The sequence below is a fragment of the Siphateles boraxobius genome, unplaced genomic scaffold (assembly GCF_051911475.1).
Source record: "Siphateles boraxobius isolate OS27281-9 unplaced genomic scaffold, OSU_SipBor_1 6, whole genome shotgun sequence".
NCBI lineage: Eukaryota > Metazoa > Chordata > Actinopteri > Cypriniformes > Leuciscidae > Siphateles > Siphateles boraxobius.
Genome location: NW_027509186.1, coordinates 16,591,575 through 16,612,245, shown reverse-complemented (window position 1 = coordinate 16,612,245; position 20,671 = coordinate 16,591,575). Strand labels below are relative to the sequence as shown.

The following is a 20,671-nucleotide window of genomic DNA, read 5'->3' as shown; positions in this document are numbered from 1 at the left end:
GTACAGGAACACATTAAATGTCACTGTTTCGATCAATGATTTCAGCCCTCCAAAACCATTTCACCCGAAAATGAAAATTTCTGTTTCGACCGCAAATTTTCGGTAATTTCGGTGCATCAAATGAGACAGACCCAAGCAAAATTCATGTATTCACACTATAAGAATACAGAAATAACTCTAGACTTATTGGCTTTAAGTTCTGTGGTGGCAAATAAACTTAATCGATGCGAATGTATTACGATGACGCACTTGAATCGAAACAATAGATCACAATGGAGCTGTTCACTACAGGCGCAATCAATCGCAGATCGACAAAGCAAGATTTTTTTCAGACCAGTGTGTAGATTTTTTCCTCATCTCCCCGCGACAAAACAAGCCACCCAATTCACCCTTCGCATGGAGTTTGATTGACAGTTGATCTGACCAATCATAATCTGCCGAATCCGCCATTTTGTCTGACAAAGCACTCAGGAGAGTTAGTAGAGTAACGTCGGTGGACTTGCACCAGAAACAAACGGTGTGTACTGACGTCTTTCCACAGTTGAAACAACATTCCTTCTGATGTTCATTCATTTATTTGATGCTTTGAGGCACTACAGCGATCTGTCACGACATTAAAGAGCCACAGAACGGTATTTATTGCTTAAATTTCTTAAAGAAACAACCAAATTTGAAAGTTGAGACTTTTTCAAATCAAAAGTAACCTGCTCTGTCCTGTCTGTCGGCACGTTGTCAGTGTCCTCTTTGCTCCACAATGTATATTTCACTGCGTGAGAACTAGATTTGTGGCGTGAGAGCTGCCTAGCTTGTCAGACAGCAACAGTAACTAAAGGGGGCGGGTCTTTTTTCAGCTGGTGTTGCACAAAAGTGTGAGAGTGGTGGTGCTGTTTTGAAAACCAGTCTAAACACCAAAGAAAAGATTTCTGGAAGAGATGAGAGAATATATGTTGAGTGTTGTCAGTGGTGTCTAAGAACAGATTTTTTCTTAAATGTTCTTTATTCAGATCACCATTTCTATTCATTTGCACACTGAATTATGTGATCTTAAGAGCTTGGAACGGCATACAGAGCTCTGTTTTCTTCCGTGCGTGTCTGTTATGAGTCAGAGAGCTCATTCGCTCTAGAGTTGTCAATCATATTAAGTATGTAATCATAACTCCTGCCCTTCCAAATGACGACGTTGTATTCATTACCTCGTTCTGAGTTCCACACTGTTACGCACATAAACAAATGAGAGTAACCCTTATTGTAAAGTGTTACCAATCAAACAAAATAATGTAACACTTTATTTTACTGTGTCCCTGGTGCACATTTTACATGTAATTACTATAGTAATGACAGTCAATTATGCATAGAGACACGTAACTAACGCTAAACCAAACCTTAACCCTAATTATATAGTAAGACATGTAGTTAATTACTTAGTACTTAATTGTGTAATTACACTGTAGCAAGGACACCTTAAAATAAAGTGTAACCGAAAAAGTTTATTTCATTTATGGGAAATATAAGTTTAATCAATAACTACAAGCCAAACACAAGGTCTTAGTTTGTATCCTGTGCAAGTAAAGGTAAAGGCTAAGTAATTATTTCTGAAAAGGAAAAGGGCAACCGATGAAGAATTTCGTATATTTCTCTCACCTTAATCCAATGCAGAGTGGCTAAAGGGTTGCCCCCATAGGATATGCACACCACCCTCAGAAAGGAACCAGCTTTGACCTCTTCATTTTCTAATCCCATGATCACCGGAGCCTGCGGGGGAACTGAACGAATGAAGTCACAAGAGAAAGAAGGGTTACAACATCAATAGATAGAAGTTTGAATCATTTGTATGTATTCGCAGGGATCACAGCACGGCTCACAGCACGGCTCACACTACTCTTAGTAAAAAATGAAATGAGTGCAGTTCATGTGCGAAAAGGAGGGAAAATATTATTAAAACAAAAGATCTTGTCTTTGTTCAGTGAAGATGGGCATCTTTTCATGTTAGAGCCAGTCATGAGAGATGAAATGGAAGAACAAAGAGCAAGATAGAAAAAACGACCACTAGATTCAGCATCACAGCATCAGGAAGCGCACGGCTCTATTCTAGTCTCGTACAACATTGTTAAATCGAGGACATTTAACGCCAGTGCAGCGGGAAGACATTGCTTGTCCCTTTGATGAAACCATTAAGAGTAAAGAGCGACCCACACACTGGCACCAGTCCATAAACCAAAATAACAGATGTTTAAACCGTAATAAGGCAATGTGGAACATGAATAAATTACAGTGGAGCTGAATAATACATTTGCCATCAAATAAATTATGGGGCAGGGCCGCTCTTTGTTATTGCTCCAATCAGTTTGGAAGTGGACGCGATGGACGGATGAGAGTCTGCTGTGACAAAGTGCCGTCTTGCTTACAATCTGCTGCAGATGAAAATGGCCAGTGGAAAGTTGGATTTGATGGGCCAGGCGTGCTGAGTAAGGCAGCGTTGCTGGCCATCGGTTCTGCTACATTAGCACTTATTGCACTGGCTGGGCAGTAATGGAACCATGAGCTGGGGTGAGTGAAGGGGGGCAATGCTTTAACGCATAAATTTAGCGAGCAGAGAAAATGTGATTGGCGTTTCGGGGGAAGCTTATGCCTGTGAAATGCATCATATCACATGGATTTTGTGCATTAGGTTGCATTGGTTTTCAAAGCTCACCTAATAACATAACAGATAAGCTTACAGACTTAACATGGAAAAAAAAATGTGTGATAAAACATGATGCCCTAAACTGATTTGAAAGGACTTTAGTATTTCAATTTAAAGTCAATATGAAATGGAAATCAAACCTACTTGGTACAAAATGGCAACTTGTCTCAGTGTTTATTGTCCATACTATATAAGTCATTGGGGTCCAATGTTGTTTAGAACCCCATTTACAGTACTTTCATTGTAAAGTTCTTACAAAAAAAAAAAAACACAACAACAAAAATCTTCTTTTATACTCTGCATTTATACAGGTTTGAAACGTCATGAGGGTATGGAGGCTCTAAGTGGACATGGTGATGTAAAAAGTATGATATGGGAGGAAAAATATATTATGTCAATACTTTTGCGTACGCTTGAAAAACGTTTGCCCTCTCTCGCAAAACATTTGCGTTCTCTTGCAAAAGTATCACGTTCTCCCAGAGAAACCTTGAGTTCTTTTGCAAAACATTTGCATTCTCTTGCAAAACATTGGCGTTCTCCCAAGAAACTTTGCGTTGCATCCCATCTCATATTATTTCCATCACAAAAGCTTTGCGAGTGAACGCAAAGATTCCTGGGGGGATGGAAAACGTTTACGAGAGAACGTAAACGCATTTAAATATAATGTTTTCTCCAATGTCCCTTTAGGGGGATGAGTAAATTATAATGAATTCCCATTTTGGGTGAATATTTACTTTAATGAGGTGTTTATTTCTGATCCAAACCTTAAATATATATATATTTTTGTAGGTGTCACCTAATGTATTTAGATTAATTTAAATAACATTTTTGACTACCAATCAGCTCTAAATTAAAAAATCTAAATGTTTTCCTCACCAAATGTCCTGTTTCATATTGTGGAGGTGAAAATGGTTTGCAAACAGCATTTAATGTTGACTTTAATGGTTACTGGTAGTTGTTACCCTCTTAGAGTGAAGGGGACATTTCTTCCCACAGTGAAAGGACAAGGAGTACTACTTGACAGGAAAAAAAACCCAATTGGCTACGAGTCACGAAGCTGTGACATGAACTTGGCACTATGAGAGCAAAAATGGTTGGTTAAAGTCTTGGTGATTTTCATTATTTACAGTATGCACTTCATTTAATTACACTCTGCTTGAACTGAGATTTCAAATACCAAATTCAGTGGCTCTTCACATCACACACATGAATAAAAAATGCACATATCACTATTAATTATTAAGAGCACTCAATTGTAAACACATTCAGTGTGAATTTAAACAATGCAGGTTTCTTACAGTATACCCTCATGGTCATGCCAGTCTCAAGAGCTCGAGGGGTAGCTGGGTTCTTCGCTCGACACGTCAGTCGCCGTGTGTCGTACGAGCTATGTGCCCTGATGCTGTAAGAGAGAGCGGGACACTAAACACTTCACACCCCCAGTGTTGCCACAATTACCCACAACCCCACTTATCTCATAACTTTACTCATTTGCCAGCCTGGAGCATTGCCAGTGTACACTTAACTGTACCTAGCCTCCAAGATTTGATTGTTCAGCAATACCATACTCAAGAGTGCAGCGCAAGTGGAATGCAGAAAATACATGTTTCAGATATTCTGAGGATTTCATGGATTTCAAGATTTGCCCATAGACTAAACATTTATGAGGCTGCATGCAAAGAAAATCCTTGGTCAGTCTAGGTAATTATGCTGCATAGAAAGCCGAAAAAGAGGTTCTAATAAAGACAACTTGGTTTAACATACTGAAATGGGGAAATCATTCAAAAAGTCCAGGCTGTTCATTTGCATACAATGAAAGTGAATGAATTACTGAGGCTGTCAAGTTCTAAAAATGAAGAAAAGAAAAAAGAACCATAAATTGGCACTTTGGTGCTATATTTCAAGTCTTCTGAAGCCACAAGACAGCTTTGCATGGAAAAAAAAAATGCAGATATTTAGGTCATACCTCACTTATAAAAGTTCCTCTCTGCAGACCTCCGTTACTAAATCTAAAAGGTAATTTTAGAACTTGAAACAAAGGAATGCTGAGTCGCTTTATGGAAACTTATTGTATTATATATAGAGTATTATGTAAGGAATAATTGACGTTACACCTCGGTTGTGCATTATTTTTCGAATAATTCAACGGCCCGGAGTCAATTATTCCGTTTATACTATGGTTACCACACCTCAAAACATTGTTCAGATGATGTATTTCAAGATGTTTTTTTTCAGGTTTCTGTCCTAAAAACACTCTTGTGTGTGGGACTAAATTCTTACGCATCTCATCACAAGCCTCTATTGCAAACAAAACATCATTTTAGAGCTAGTTATGGAGGCTTCAGCCATTGACAGCAGACTAATACAGTTATTAGAGAGAGAGTGTGAGAGAGAGAGAGAGAGAGAGACAGAGAGAGAGAGAGAGAGAGAGAGAGAGAGAGAGAGAGAGAGAGAGAGAGAGAGGGAGAGAGAGAGAGAGAGAGAGAGAGAGAGAACGTGTGTGAATTACCACAATCTGTGCGTTTGCCTGCATCTACTAATAGCAAAACTACGTTGATTTGCACCTTGCTAGTGAGAAACGTCATGTAGCAACTAGGAACATGAACTAAACCAGTTGCGTAATATTATATTGAAAGTATACCAGTTTATACTTTGGAGATTTAACTTAACTACAGTGCCTTATGATGGGGTAAGTTAAAATGCTGGCTCAATTCACCCCACAGCATGTGGTTCACTTTGCCCCATAGCTGCCATTTTGGACAACACTAGGTAGCTTACATATTCAGGCTAATTTTTAGCTAAATGATTTGCATGGTTTTATACATCACTATATCACCAATACAAATAAATATTTTTAGACTTGGACAAATTTTCTATGATGCAACAGCCAAAACATCTGACAAACCCAAAAACAGTATTTAAAGTACAACCCATCAAAATCAAAATTTGTTAATATTTACAAAATACAATTATGTTGGTCAGTGAAAACATTGGAAAACTTTTCTTTGTACTTTTGTCAGATAAAAAAAGTTTAAATATAATTAACAAATCACAGATTATTGATTTTATTGCATTTTACAAAATGTCGAAGGGGAACTGTAATGCGGTCAAGACTGCCTGGAACTATATCTGTACGTTTCCTTGAAAACAATTGCAGAACTTTACCTTAGAACTTTCGTCAACCAATCAGAATCAAGCATTCAAAAGCCCCGTAGTAGGGATTTTAAACAATAGCCTCTGGTGGAACGGCAACGGCATTCTGGAGTTCTATTGCGCATGCTTAACTGATAACCATCTTCGCTTAACCGTCTTCTACACATACTTGAGGTGTAAATAACTACATTTTTGCCTAACAAACTACATTTCGTGACACAACAATAGTAGTATTTTAAAAAATATGGTGAATTTGCTCGACCACCATTACAGTTGCAGCAAGTGGAGGGATACAAACGATTAAACGGTTAGAGTGCTGATACTGGGGGAATATACTGTATATTAGAAAGAAATCATAAAGTTTTTGAATGACATGACGGTGGATAAACGAACTTCTCATTTAAATGTAAAAAAAAGTGTAATTTTAGCGGCATCTAGTGGTGAGGTTACGAACTGTAACCAACATGTTATGGTGGCCGACAGGAGAAAAAAAAAATGTCGGCATCTGAGACAGCAGAGAGTAGCCAGTTAAGCGATGACGTTTCTTTACAAAGATAAATTAAGAAATTAGGTTTATTTAATTATTTAGTGAAAACGATATGTTATCGCAAATATTATTGTTACTTGTTCATCATTGTGTCAGTGTTTTATTAGCTGACTTTGGTTAGCTTTGCACGAAGAACAACATAGTGACGAAACGCATTTGTCCATTCAGGGCTACCGTAGAAACATATTGCCGCAAAATGGCGACTTAATGTGTAAGGGGAACCGCGGTGTATGTAGATAGAACTGGCTCATTCTAAGGTAATAAAAACATAACAGTTCATTATGTTAGGTCTTTATACACCACTGTCAACAGATCCTCCTAAATATCACACAATGCACCTTTAAATACCTAATTCACATGCTGGTTAAATGAATTTTTTTTTCTTAACTAACTCCATCGACCACTGTTTCTTTTGCCTTTATACACATTATTTAAAATCTTATCCTAGGTATTTTCTAATTTCAAAAAGAGAAATTCTCAAGGTCATACATTCAAATGTAAGTGGTGAAGGGGATTCAATTGCAAATATATATTTTTTAACTTTATTGTTTGCACACAAACTTACATGACTTCAGCATGAGTTTGTAAAAGCTTATCCTGTGAGCCTGACATTGTAAAAGAATCAGTTTCCGTCAGCTCCTCTCCATCTGAGAAAGGGGAAAAAAAGCACAACAGTTTTAGAGTCAGTAAGCTGCCTCAGGGTACTTCTTGCCAAGAGATGGTGTGACACAAAATTAGTAAATGAATCATGAAATCTTTTGGATAGAGTTTACAGCCACTGCTTTGAAAGCTCCCAAAGAGAGTTTTCATCTTTTTTCGGCGTTGTGTATCAACAGTGTAATTGTCTCATAAGAGCTATACTTAATGGACGTAAGAAAGAGTGGGGCTCTTAAGTGATGGCGTACCTCTGAACATGGTGATTTCTGCAGGAGGTTTTGCATCAGGAGCGATGCAGGTCACCGTGTATTCGTTTCCCTCCACCCACGGCTCATCAGACTCCAGCTGGAAGTACGGCTGTGAGGGCGGGACTTAGACAAGAGAGAGAATGAAGAGAAGGTGAGGAGAGATTAACCTGCAGGGGATTGTCACAATATATTATTTTATTGCAAGCTGTGAACTCATTTGGTGTCTGGTTGAAGAGATATTTCAGAGCTTTAAACACACACACACACACACACAAACACACACACACACACACACACACACACACACACACACACACACACGTTTCTGAGCGAGCTACTGAGCGAGTTAAAATGTATGACATTTCTCCATAAAGTAAGCTAAATTTAAAGGATTTTGGCAACATAATGAAAACCTGTTTCAAACAAAAAGTATTTAATTTTTTGTATATGTGTGGGGAAGCACATTTAACATTCAATTGTATCATTAATTATAAAAAGTAATGTGATAAGAAAAAAATTAATTAATATTATCTGTACATCTTATAACCTCTTATACATACATTTTGGGCCCAAGCCCTGAAAGGGTCAATTTTTGAAAACCATAGAAAACCCTATTGGTTTCCTTAGGATTATTATTTAAAAAAAATGTCGAGGTTTTTGCCACTTTTGGGGTCCTTAACATGCTTGAAAACTCTTGAAACTTTGCTTGAAACCATTAGTGCTAGGCTGAAGCTGGTACCCGGGCGTGACGGGGGGCTCGACAGCGCCCCCTGAAAAGGGGTCCGAACCCTATATCAAACATGCTTGCCTATAATAATATGAAACTCGGTACACATATAGATCTCAAAGGGGCCGAACAACTTTCGTACTCTAAGTTTTACGCCAGCCCAACAGGAAGTCGGCTATTTAGGGTTGTTTGGAAACGAATGCTATGGAATTCTAAATCCTCCTCCTAGGGAAATCATCTGATCGCCACCAAACTCGGTGTGCATGAAGTCAAGTCATTGAGGATGATAAAATGACAGCGGACTTTTGAAATCTCAAACGGTTTGGCCATGGAGAGAAAACAAATTTATGGTGAGAAACGAGAAACAGGAAGTGTGTTATAGCTTCAGCATATATTAACTAATCTTGATGAAACTTCAGCAGTGTGTTCGTTGTAAGAGGCCGATCACATGGAGGTGACTATTGTGAGTCAAAGTTATAGCGCCACCAAGTTATAGCAGGGAAAGAAATTCTCACTTTATTTGCGGGGCGGGTTGGGGCGGGTCATTCAATTTGTTTTTGTTTTTTTTTAAATCCATGTATGTTTTGTGCAATTTCCAGCCTATATTAAATATTTGGTAATATCTATTTTCATATTGTATTAGCTTCTTTGATAAGGTTACAACATGAAGGCCGTAGCACTGTAACTTGCGTGATGTCCCCAAACCTTTGGCGTCACGTGATACGTCACGAAAGCGGCGCGCCAAGCACTGCAGCTCACGCCGCCAGCCACAACAAAAATGGATAAATAAAAGTGAAGATGGAAGATGAGGTGCGGGAGAAATTGAGGTCAGGAATTTACATAACTAAAAGAAAAAAAAGGTCAGGCTGCTAAATCTAATGTTTGGGACCGGTTCTCAGAAATAGTTGCAGCAGAAGGCAACAGCAGTATCGGCTATGTTAAGTGCAACTCGTGTGAAATAATATACAAACACGAGAGCCACAAGTGCTGGGGTTGTAAAAATAGATACAGTGGTGTGGGGCGTGCTGGGGCGGGCTGGGGCGGGACCTGCGGGTTGAAAAAAAACCCCGACCCGGGCATCACTAGTGTATGTGTGATTGTGATTGTGTCTGTTACACTGACAAGAGTTTAACCCTTGATAAAGTTTATGGCCTTGTCTTTTTGGATATATATCTTTTTTTAGTACAAAATATGCATATAACCCATATATGTTAAATGTATTATTTGCTTTAAATTAAATTACAATTGTATGTTTGGTAACTGAACCTGAATTAATTTAAAATTTTAACTAACTGTCATGAGTTTAGTCTCTGTTTTTGTCTTGTTTCATGTGTTACAGTGAGGGCGGCAGTGGCTCAGCGGTTCATGTAGATTGTCTATCAACCGAGAGGTTGGTGGTTCGATCCCCAGTTCCACCTGACCAAGTGTCGAGGTGTACATATTGCCTCACATTCACCCATTCACTCACTCATTCATACACCGACGCCGGTGTCAGCTGGGGTTAGGTGTCCATGTGATTCGTTGAGGACAACAACATCATTATTTCTGACTCCCCAGGATTAAACCTCCAGCAACCATCTCTCTCAGAGACAAAGCAGGTCGTCCTGAGGCTGAACCCGATCACCAGATCCAGTAAAGAGTTAGGTCCGGCGAGACAGTTCTCCGATTGAGCCAGTTGAGGAGCTCCGGCTCATCAATTTTGCTGCGGAGCTCATCCCTCTACAGCGTACTACAGTGAGCAAGTAGGTGTCCATGAGCAAGACACCTAACCCCAGCTGCTCCCGACGAGCTGGATGGCGCCTTGCATGGCTGACACCGGCGTCAGTGTATGAATGAGTGAGTGAATGGGTGAATGTGAGGCAATATGTAAAGTATTTGGCCCTGGTCTGCTCGACGTTGCGAAAGAGGCGTGGGAACAACAGCAGCCCACCCCGCACCAGTCCCTAGTCGAGCACGTCGCCGAGATGAGACAACGGGTCGACCGTGTCATGCCCCTAGTCCGGGAACATCTGGTACCGTACAGCTCATCCCCGAGAGTTCCAAACGGGCGATCGGGTTATGCTGTTAGTCCCCACCGCAGCCTGTAAGTTCCTGGCCACTTGGCAGGGGCCGTATACAGTTGTAGAGAAAGTGGGACCTGTAACGTACCGAGTACGGCAACCTGGAAGACGGAGCCCTGACCAGTTATACCACGTAAACCTGTTGAAGAGGTGGGTGGGGACCAGAGAACAGACCGTAGCTCTTGCCACCGTCGAGTCCGTTTTGGTGGATACCAACCCCAGTCTGTCGGGGGAACAAAAGGCTGAGCTGGGGCACCTGATTGGTCAGTTTTCGGATGTATTCTCTACAGTCCCCGGGCAAACCAGTCTGGTACTACACGACATTATAACCCCGCTGCGGGTCATCGTAAAACAACGGCCCTATCGTATTCCAGAGGCTAGTCGGCAGGCTATCGAGGAGGAAATCCAGAAGATGTTGAAGTTGGGGGTGATCGAACCATCACGCAGCCCGTGGTCCAGCCCAATCGTCCTGGTCCCGAAGCCAGATGGCACCCTCCGCTTTTGCAACGATTTCCGCCGCCTCAATGAAGTCTCGGAATTCGACGGATACCCAATGCCCCGGGTGGATGAACTCCTAGACCGCCTGGGAAAGGCCCGGTATATTTCCACTCTGGACCTGACGAAGGGTTATTGGCAGGTACCCCTCTCAGAAAGCGTCAAGCCGAAAACCGCCTTCTCAACCCCAACTGGCCACTGGCAATATCGGACCCTTCCCTTCGGGCTTCACGGGGCACCAGCCACGTTCCAGAGGCTGATGGACATCATCCTTCGGCCACACCAGCAGTACGCAGCAGCATACATCGATGATGTAGTCATTCATTCGGAGCGTTGGGAGGACCACCTAGACCATCTGCGGAGGGTGCTTACGGATCTTCGAAGGGTTGGACTCACCGCCAACTCACGCAAATGTCACCCGGCCCTCTTCGAGGCAAAGTACCTGGGCTTCCAGGTCGGACGGGGACTCATTAAGCCACAGGAGAAAAAGGTGGAGGCCGTCCGCGCCGCCCAAAGGCCCGGAACGAAGACCCAGGAGCAGGCTTTCCTGGGTTTAGCAGGATATTATCGCTGCTTCATCCCCAACTTCTCCTCGTTAGCCGCCCCCCTGACAGACCTAACCAAAAAGTGGCAGCCTGAGGGCGTCGCCTGGAGTCCCGAGGCAGAAGAGGTGTTTCAGCGAATCAAAGATGCCCTGACGGAGGAACCGGTCCTGCACACCCCCAATTTCGGCTGCCCCTTCCTGTTGCAGACGGATACGTCCGAGACAGGGTTGGGAGCCGTCCTGTCCCAAGTCACGGAGAGAGATTAGCAGGAAGCTGACAAAAGCCGAGAAGAACTACGCCACGGTTGAGAAAGAGGCTTTGGCAATAAAGTGGGCAGTCCTGGAGCTACGGTACTACCTGCTCGGCCGTAAGTTCACCCGCCTCACAGACCACGCACCCCTTCAGTGGATGGCCAAGGCCAAGGATACCAACGCCAGAGTGATGCGGTGGTTCCTTGCGCTCCAGGACTTCTGCTTCATCGTCCGCCACCGAGCCGGAGCCTCCAACGCCAATGCCGACGGACTCTCGCGGATTTGGTCAGCCCTTACAGGTCTGTCAGGGGTCACTCCCCACCCACCCCCAGATTCCCCCTTGTTGCTTCCGTATTTTTCCACCAGGACCAGGACAACGCTTGGGGGGGGGGGGGGGGGGGTAACTTAATGGCAGACAGGAAGTAATCAGCAACCAAGGAGACTAACTAGGATGCAATCAAGACTAAACTTAACTGAAGCACTTTAAACACGAAAAACAACATAATCCTGCAATGATGTGTTTGACATTGGATTTCTGAACATAAATTAATAAACGATATCAATTTACCAGCAAGCATATCATGTAATTAATTCAACAAATACTCTATTATTTCACCCAATAAGTGCCAAATTTTTAACATCAAAATTGAAGTGCATAATTTTTTGCCTTTTGATTATGCTCTTTTTTAACAGGTTTTCCTAACACTCTGTAAAAAAATATGTTCAAACTTCCTTTTAGGGAAAATGAAAGTAGTGATGCCTAGTAATGTTGACGCTGCAAATTAAACTGGGATAGGAGAAAGTATTTATTTAGTGAAAACATCACATACTTAATTTGTAAGGGTAGATTTAGGTTTGGTTTACACCGTGTCCTGACCAAACCAATGAAAGCTATTTCTTTCATGTTAAGGGCATTCACACTGACAGCACTGCGGAACAAAGCGACCAGAAGTCATTCATTTTCAATGAGAGCTGGTGATCTGAGGCAACATTAGGGAGAGATGAATTTAAGAAAGTTCATCTTCATGCAAATGCACACTGACAATGCAGCGAATGTCAGTGGGAGTGCCGATAAGTTCTGAGTGGTTTTTAGCATGTTGCATGTGACTGCAAAGTTAGGTAACACTTTATTTTACAGTGTCCTTGTTACATATGTTGCATGTACTTACCATAGTAATAACAGTAAATTATGCATAATTACTTGGAACTAACCCTCAACCAAATCCTAATCCTACCCTAACTCTATAGTAAGTACATATAGTTAATTATTTTTACTCAGTACTTACATATATAATTACACTGTAACAATGACACCTTAAAATAAAGTCTAACCCAAAGTTATTCTGGCCAAGTCAAAATAGTCTACCATCTTTACCCTATGATATGGCTCAGGTCCATCCTTCAATGTAAATCTGACAGATTTATACCTTCTTTATTGTCTGGCAGGAAATACAATTGTAAGTCTGATTGCTTTGAAGAGTAATAGCATCCTACTTCTTCACAAGGCACCAGTGTTGTGCCTGGACGCGTTCATTGAACAATAGTTCATGAACTCGTTCATATTTTGGGCGAACGTGAACTGAACGTACTGTATTACTGCCTGATGAACGTTACTGTGAACTCGTTCATTCTGGTGTCTGTGAACGACAGCACTCTCAGTTTAACTTCGTTCAATAGGGTGCCAGATTTCTATAGAGCCTTCCAGGCAAAAACATGGCTAAAACACACCGTAAACAGGCCTTAATATGCAGCGGAAAAAACACCCAATCTGGCAACACCAGCCACCAGGTTCGCAACGCCGCATGCGTCATCAAAACAAAAAGCAGCAAAGAGGCGTTGTATGATCATTTAAACGAGCTTTATGACAAGGTCGGTGAGGATGGGAAAAATCTTACATTTCTGTGCAAACTTTGCCCGCCGATAAAATAATTGCTGTCTGTGGTTCTATATTAGCCTGGTCCCACCAGACTCTCGTACATTTCATTTAATTTGTACATAGAGTCTGGCACCGCTCCATTCACAAGCGTTAACTTCCTTGTAGGCGGGTACTCTATTGCAGTGGTTCTCAACTCCAGTCCTCGGGACCCACTGCTCTGCACATTTTGTATGTCTCTCTTATCTGACACACTCAGTTCAGTTCAAGGAGTCTCTCCTAACGAGCTGGTGATCTAAATCAGATGTGTTAAATATGGAGACATAAAAAATAGATTTTTGACTATTGAAGTCTAAAACTATTGGATCTGCCTAGAGTCACTCTGGATCTGCCATAAACAATCCCTAACGTTTGGTCGTGACGTATGCCTAGCGTTCGCCTTAGCCAACTCATTCACCACTAACGGAGCGAGCTGGAAAATCAAACTTTAACTTCTTGATATTCGGCAGCGTTGCCACAACAGACCAAATGGCTTCACTCGCATCTTTCTCCGCTGCCATTACTGAACTGCAACTCAAAATAGCACACGACATCAACGTCATCGTTCTCAGCCAGTCCCTCTGTTCGCTGATTGGCCCAGTAAAAAAATGATTGCAGAAAACCAAAGGCCCAGTCCCAATTCGCCTACTTATACTACGACCTAAAAGTATGTACACTTTTTGTGAAGACAAAGTACATACTTTTGAGTGTGTAGCAAAAGAGTAAGCAAGCTTTGGGACATACTGTCATGCCACCTTTAACGGACAGCTCTGTCGCGTGTTCCTGTCACCGTAACCTGCCCTGTCAATCATCTTGTCGCAGTTAAAATCCTCCATTCAATATAATTTTATTTCCTACCATTTCGGAGAGCACGTTTCATCTGCCAGTCGTGGGTCTTTCATGCGGAGACTCTCTGTCACATGCCTGTCCTGTCTTGTGTTGCACATGGGTGTTTTGTTATTGTGGGCCATGTGCTCTTGTCCTTGTCTGATCCCTCCCCCTCGTTACCTGATTATTGTTTGAGTTCTTCCACCTGTCCCCTCTTGATTTGTTCCCTTCTTAAGTCTCCTCTTGTTTGCAGTCTTTGTCGGATCGTTGTCTAATGTTTCCTGTTCCCTGTGATCCTCCTGTAAGTTTCATGTTCTGTTTTTGTTTTATATGTATTAGTTATGTTTTCCCCCTCGTGGGTTTTGTTTTGTGTTTATGTTTTCTTTTGTAAATAAATATAATTTCTCCTGCACTTGAGTACTCACACTTTTTTCCTTACCTGTTCCGTGACATAACGATCCGACCTAATGAGGACTCAGCGGAGAAGAGGGGCCATGCCAGGGACTGTTCACGCTCCGTTTGCCCAGCGAGAGACTGTTCACGTCACGTCTGCCCAGCGAGAGACTGTTCACGTCACGTCTGCCCAGCGAGAGACTGTTCACGTCACGTCTGCCCAGCGAGAGACTGTTCACGTCACGTCTGCCCAGCGAGAGACTGTTCACGTCACGTCTGCCCAGCGAGAGACTGTTCACGTCACGTCTGCCCAGCGAGAGACTGTTCACGTCACGTCTGCCCAGCGAGAGACTGTTCACGTCACGTCTGCCCAGCGAGAGACTGTTCACGTCACGTCTGCCCAGCGAGAGACAGTGTACGCTCTGTCTGCCCAGTCAGAGACTGAGCACGTCCAGTCTGCCCAGTCAGAGACTGAGCACGTCCAGTCTGCCCAGTCAGAGACTGAGCACGTCCAGTCTGCCCAGTCAGAGAATGAGCACGTCCAGTCTGCCCAGTCAGAGACTGAGCACGTCCAGTCTGCCCAGTCAGAGACTGAGCACGTCCAGTCTGCCCAGTCAGAGACTGAGCACGTCCAGTCTGCCCAGTCAGAGACTGAGCACGTCCAGTCTGCCCAGTCAGAGACAGATCCGGAAATGCCCATTTGTGTGGCCGCCAAGGCACTTACGGACTATCTGGAGCGTCTGGCTCGGATCCTGGACATGCCCGTGTCTGCTGTTCCAGAGCCGGACCCAGTGTCTCCTGTTTCAGAGGCGGAGCCAGTGTCTGCGGTTCCAGAGCCAGAGGCAGAGCCAATGCCTGTTCTGGAGACAGAGCCAGTGCCCGTTCCAGAGCCGGAGGCAGAGCCAATGCCTGTTCCAGAGCCAGAGCCGGAGCCAGTGCCTGTTCCAGAGCCAGAGACCGTGCCTGTTCCAGAGCCGGAGACCGAGCCAGTGCCCGTTCCAGAGCCGGAGACCGAGCCAGTGCCCGTTCCAGAGCCGGAGGCAGAGCCAGTGTCTGTTCCAGAGCCGGAGCCAGTGTCTGCTGTTCCAGAGCCGGAGGCAGAGCCAGTGCCTGTTCCAGAGCCAAGGCCTGTTCCAGAGCTGGAGCCAATGTCTGTTCCAGAGCCAGCGCCTGTTCCAGCGCCAGAGCCAGTGTTTGTTTCTGTGTTTGTGTTTGTTCTTGTGACTGTTACAGTTCTTGTGTCTGTTCCTGAGCCGGTGTCTGTTGTTCCTGAGCCGGTGTCTGCTGTTCCTGAGCCGGTGTCTGCTGTTCCTGAGCCGGTGTCTGCTGTTCCTGAGCCGGTGTCTGCTGTTCCTGAGCCGGTGTCTGCTGTTCCTGAGCCGGTGTCTGCTGTTCCTGAGCCGGTGTCTGCTGTACCTGAGCCGGTGTCTGCTGTACCTGAGCCGGTGTCTGCTGTACCTGAGCCGGTGTCTGCTGTTCCTGAGCCGGTGTCTGCTGTTCCTGAGCCAGTGTCTGCTGTTCCTGAGCCGGTGTCTGCTGTTCCTGAGCCGGTGTCTGCTGTTCCTGAGCCGGTGTCTGCTGTTCCTGAGCCGGTGTCTGCTGTTCCTGAGCCGGTGTCTGCTGTTCCTGAGCCGGTGTCTGCTGTTCCTGAGCCGGTGTCTGCTGTTCCTGAGCCGGAGCCACCGTCGTGGCCGCCCGATGGGGGGTCTTCACCGCCCTGGCCGCCCGATGGGGGGTCTTCTGCTTCGCCCTGGCCGCCCGATGGGGGGTCTTCTGCTTCGCCCTGGCCGCCCGATGGGTCGTCTGCTTCGCCCTGGCCGCCCGATGGGTCGTCTGCTTCGCCCTGGCCGCCCGATGGACTGTCTGCTTCGCCCTGGCCGCCCGATGGACTGTCTGCTTCGCCCTGGCCGCCCGATGGACTGTCTGCTTCGCCCTGGCCGCCCGATGGACTGTCTGCTTCGCCCTGGCCTCCCAGGACTAAGCGTTCTGTCCCTCCCGTCCCGCCCTGGTCCGTCCCTCCCGTCCCGCCCTGGTTCGTCCCGCCCTGGTCTGTCCCTCCCGTCCCGCCCTGGTCTGTCCCTCCGGTCCCACCCTGGTCTGTCCCTCCCGTCCCTCCCGTCCCGCCCTGGTCTTATGGAGCGTCTGGTAGCCGCTCCGTAGGGAGCGGGTAATGTCACATGCCTGTCCTGTCTTGTGTTGCACATGGGTGTTTTGTTATTGTGGGCCATGTGCTCTTGTCCTTGTCTGATCCCTCCCCCTCGTTACCTGATTATTGTTTGAGTTCTTCCACCTGTCCCCTCTTGATTTGTTCCCTTCTTAAGTCTCCTCTTGTTTGCAGTCTTTGTCGGATCGTTGTCTAATGTTTCCTGTTCCCTGTGATCCTCCTGTAAGTTTCATGTTCTGTTTTTGTTTTATATGTATTAGTTATGTTTTCCCCCTCGTGGGTTTTGTTTTGTGTTTATGTTTTCTTTTGTAAATAAATATAATTTCTCCTGCACTTGAGTACTCACACTTTTTTCCTTACCTGTTCCGTGACACTCTCCTCATGTGTTTGCAATTTGAATAAATTATGCATTTAAAAGGGAAATGGCTAAACGTATTTTTACAAAAGTTCACAATGCTGCTGCAGATACAATACAATTTAGACAACGTTGAATAAATACCCTTTCGTCAGGTTAGATACTGATAATTAATCACTCAAACCCCTTCATCTAAATCTCTCTACATAACCGCCGGACTCGCACGTCCTCCATGTCTGTAATTTTTTAACACTTTTCACTCGTGTTTGTAGTTCTAACCGAATCCTCGTCCAACACGCGATGGGTTGTGGGCCACTGCGGATTCTGACCGGAAATAGTAGACCATCCGGGTATCTTTGGAATACTCATTTCAACATACTGGGATTTACGATGTACTAATTTCTATTTTTAAATACTATTTAGGACGGATAGTATGCAAATTGGGACTGGGCCAAAGACTACAGCACAATCCCGGACGTAGTACTGAAGGAAAATGAAAAGTGTAAGCTACATTACTTTGTATCTTATGTTATGGCCCCGTAGAAGCCGTTTTTCAAAAAATAGACTAACGATTGCGTCATAACCACGCGACTCTCTGTCGCACTTCGAGAGAAATTACCGTATAGACAGGAGGAGAAGCTCGCAGGCAATCTTTTACTATCTATGAGGCAATCGGGGGGACATAGAGGCATAAAGTCAAGGGAGAAGCCCATTGATAGAGAGTCCATAAAAGCAACAGGACAAAATATTTCAACAACGTTTTTGAGGAATTAGGTGATTCAGATTTGACTCGGCACAGCTACTAGAAGATTTACAACTTTCAAACTGTCGTCACGCTCAGTTTGAGCCTGTGCAGTACGCTCAGTCATCGGGAAGTGAGTGCTTTAATTGGGCTTCAGTTTTCTCCGTTGAAATCAAGGGGGTTGCTATGGGGTCTATGGCTTGTGCGGCATGCTTGGTTTTGACTGTAAAAAAAGATTTTAGCCCCTTCGCTCTCTTCCATTGGTGAGAAGTGAAGCCGCCAGTGTCCAGATATGGCACTGAAATCTTGGGACTTGAGTCTATGCAGTTGCAATCTCGGGACCAGACCTGCGCAGAAGTGAGCAGGAAGTAAAGCCGCAAAATCAACTCCCCGCCCTCACTCTTGCCGAATGCACTCTCCCAGCAGTACCTGCACTTTTTTTTAAGTGGCCTATGTCTGCTCCGTTCCTCCGTTCTGCTCTAATTTTGATGTCTGTTGATTGCAGTACGACAAGAGGCTTGTTAAAATAAAGTAAATACGATCTCCTCAGTCCTCCGAAGATCCCGAAGTCCGTTGGTGCTTCAGTGACTACTTCGCTCAGAGTACCTGTCAATCATGATGTCACAGCACCGTTTTTATAGCATCAAATAACTAACTAAAAACAAACTTATTTTAAAAACAAAAACTTACATCAGCGTGATACAAACTATAGTAAATGACAGAAATATCTTTGGAAAAAAGAAATGTGAAGTGAAGTGTAATTTAATTGTTTAGTTGGTCTCACGTCCAGTTAAATAACATGGGGAGGCGGGGTTTATGACCTATACTAGGACCGGTCACCGGGGGGCGATTGAGACGGTTTGGCTTCACTTTTTTAGAGCTTGTGTGGCACACTTGGTTTTGACGTGCAAAGCCACAGACCCTACAGATGGCTAATCTTCCTCCCAGTCGGCTATGCATGTTCAAGCTGCCATTTTACTCCACTGACACAGCCTAGTTTAGACTTTTTCATGTAAAGATATTAGAAAATATTTTTTTGTAATTTTGCAGACCTTTTTCAAGCTCCAACAGCAACATTAAACACTAAAAAAGTTGAAAATGTAAAAAAGAGTAATACCATAAGTGCCGAGCACCCAAAGAAATGTCCAATCAAAAAATCAATTGAGATTCGGAACCTCTGATTGGTGGATTTTACATCTGGTCCCGGCAGGTTGTAATACACAGAATTTTACCATTACATTTAGCATTACAACATAACCTGACTCAAAAGCTTGTACTTTCTGTTTTTTCCACCATTATAAAATGCATTTTATGTAATTAACTCCAAAACCATCAGGTATATCAGCAGCAGACCGACTCGTGACAACACTCATGGAAAGAATATGTTTTTGTTTGATTGGTAATGTGTTTGCAGTCCATGTGTTTCTCTTCACAAGACACAAATAACTTTTGTGCAATTAATTCAAGTGCACCATCGCACAGAGAAAAAAGACTGTACTCATAAAAAACACCAAGTATAGCCTAATGAGTATGGAGCAAGGGGCATGTTAAAATGTTTTAAGGGGCATTTGTTGCATATGTGAATGTGTCACCTTGCTTAGCCCATTTATCATTTTCTCATGGAAACATAGGTGAATAAAGATGTTTATACTTGGTTGCTATTGAATGTGCACTTGCAAGTTTCCAATAAACAAAAATGAAAGATGTAGATGTCATCGCAGGGGGTGGAGTATAGAGTGTGGGCAGTGGGCACCCACCGGCTTCTGCCGGTATACATAAATCGCTGCCTATGCATAATAGGTCTGCATTAATGCTTTAAAACAAATAGTGTAACAAATCTTACATAGGGCCACACAAACCCCTGCACGTTGTTATTTAATATCTTAATGAAGGGCCTCGCAGTGCTTCTTGATTTCTATCAGAGCACTTTCACTTTCAGTGGCCTCAGCACGACACTGCAGAAGCGGACCATTATCATTTGAACCGCCTGTGTGAATCACAGACGGATGATGAAGCGTGGCCCCTGCACTGTCGACAAGCCTGTAGAAATGCACTAAATGCTAATCTAGCATAGCGCTCTGCTTATAGGGAAAAAAGAGCAGCAGCAACAGCACTGCAAATCACCTCCAGCAGAAGAGACGCGCACGCCGCCGATCAAAGCGCTCCCTCCGCTGCGCAACTTTCCCCTGCATCGCTCGAGGCTACAGAGCGCTTCTCGCAGCTTTTGACGAGAGAGAGTGAAAATCAGTTTTTGTGCTCTGTTCAAACGAATCGAACTCAGATGTGGCACTGTCCAAGTTTACCCGAGTTACACAGTTTTCCCACTCTGAGCTTGATATTGGCTGCCAAAAGTGTGAAACGGCAACCTTTTTTGGTTGTACAATGTGTAGGGAATATCTTAAAATCCTACTTATGAACTTGTTCACACAGACTTAGCTGTAAAAAACCTAAACGGTGCAAGGCGGTAGGGAGCAAAAAACGCAGGTCTTGTGTTATTAAAGGTTGAATTATTAAAAAAGACTAAATGTACTTCTGACACAAAACTGTGCAGACTAAAAGCAAGAACATGTCCTATGTGAACGGCCTCTGAAACCTTTAAATGAGACAATAAAATCTGACAGCTTTCTACATAATATAATAACACAGTAATAGCTTTGAAGAAAATAAACAACTAGCATTATGATTACAATTAAAAACAATATATCATCTAAGATTATTTGTGATATTTATATATCATCTAAGATTATTTGTGATATTTACTATGTGAACTACTTTGATTTTCTGACTTCCTTTGAAGCTCAAGTCTCTCTGTGGAACATTCTCAATTTATACTGGATGATATGATGATCATCAGTTTTTTGTTTTTTTGTTTTCTCACAGGGGCAAGCTTACATACCCAAAACAATATAAA

At 43.6% G+C, this 20,671-nt stretch overlaps 1 protein-coding gene across 6 annotated transcripts in view; it reads right to left on the bottom strand.

Moving 5' to 3' along the window:
* Positions 1-20,671, bottom strand: part of nphs1 (NPHS1 adhesion molecule, nephrin) — a 152,338-nt gene that overhangs the window by 64,048 nt on the left and 67,619 nt on the right. For all 6 annotated transcript variants that reach the window (XM_077207873.1, XM_077207878.1, XM_077207874.1 and 3 more), the window contains 4 exons: positions 7,289-7,411; positions 6,949-7,030; positions 3,982-4,085; positions 1,642-1,763 (listed from right to left, as the gene is read on the bottom strand). In XM_077207873.1, the coding sequence (XP_077063988.1) occupies positions 1,642-1,763; positions 3,982-4,085; positions 6,949-7,030; positions 7,289-7,411 (431 nt within the window). The remainder of the gene's footprint in view (positions 1-1,641; positions 1,764-3,981; positions 4,086-6,948; positions 7,031-7,288; positions 7,412-20,671) is intronic.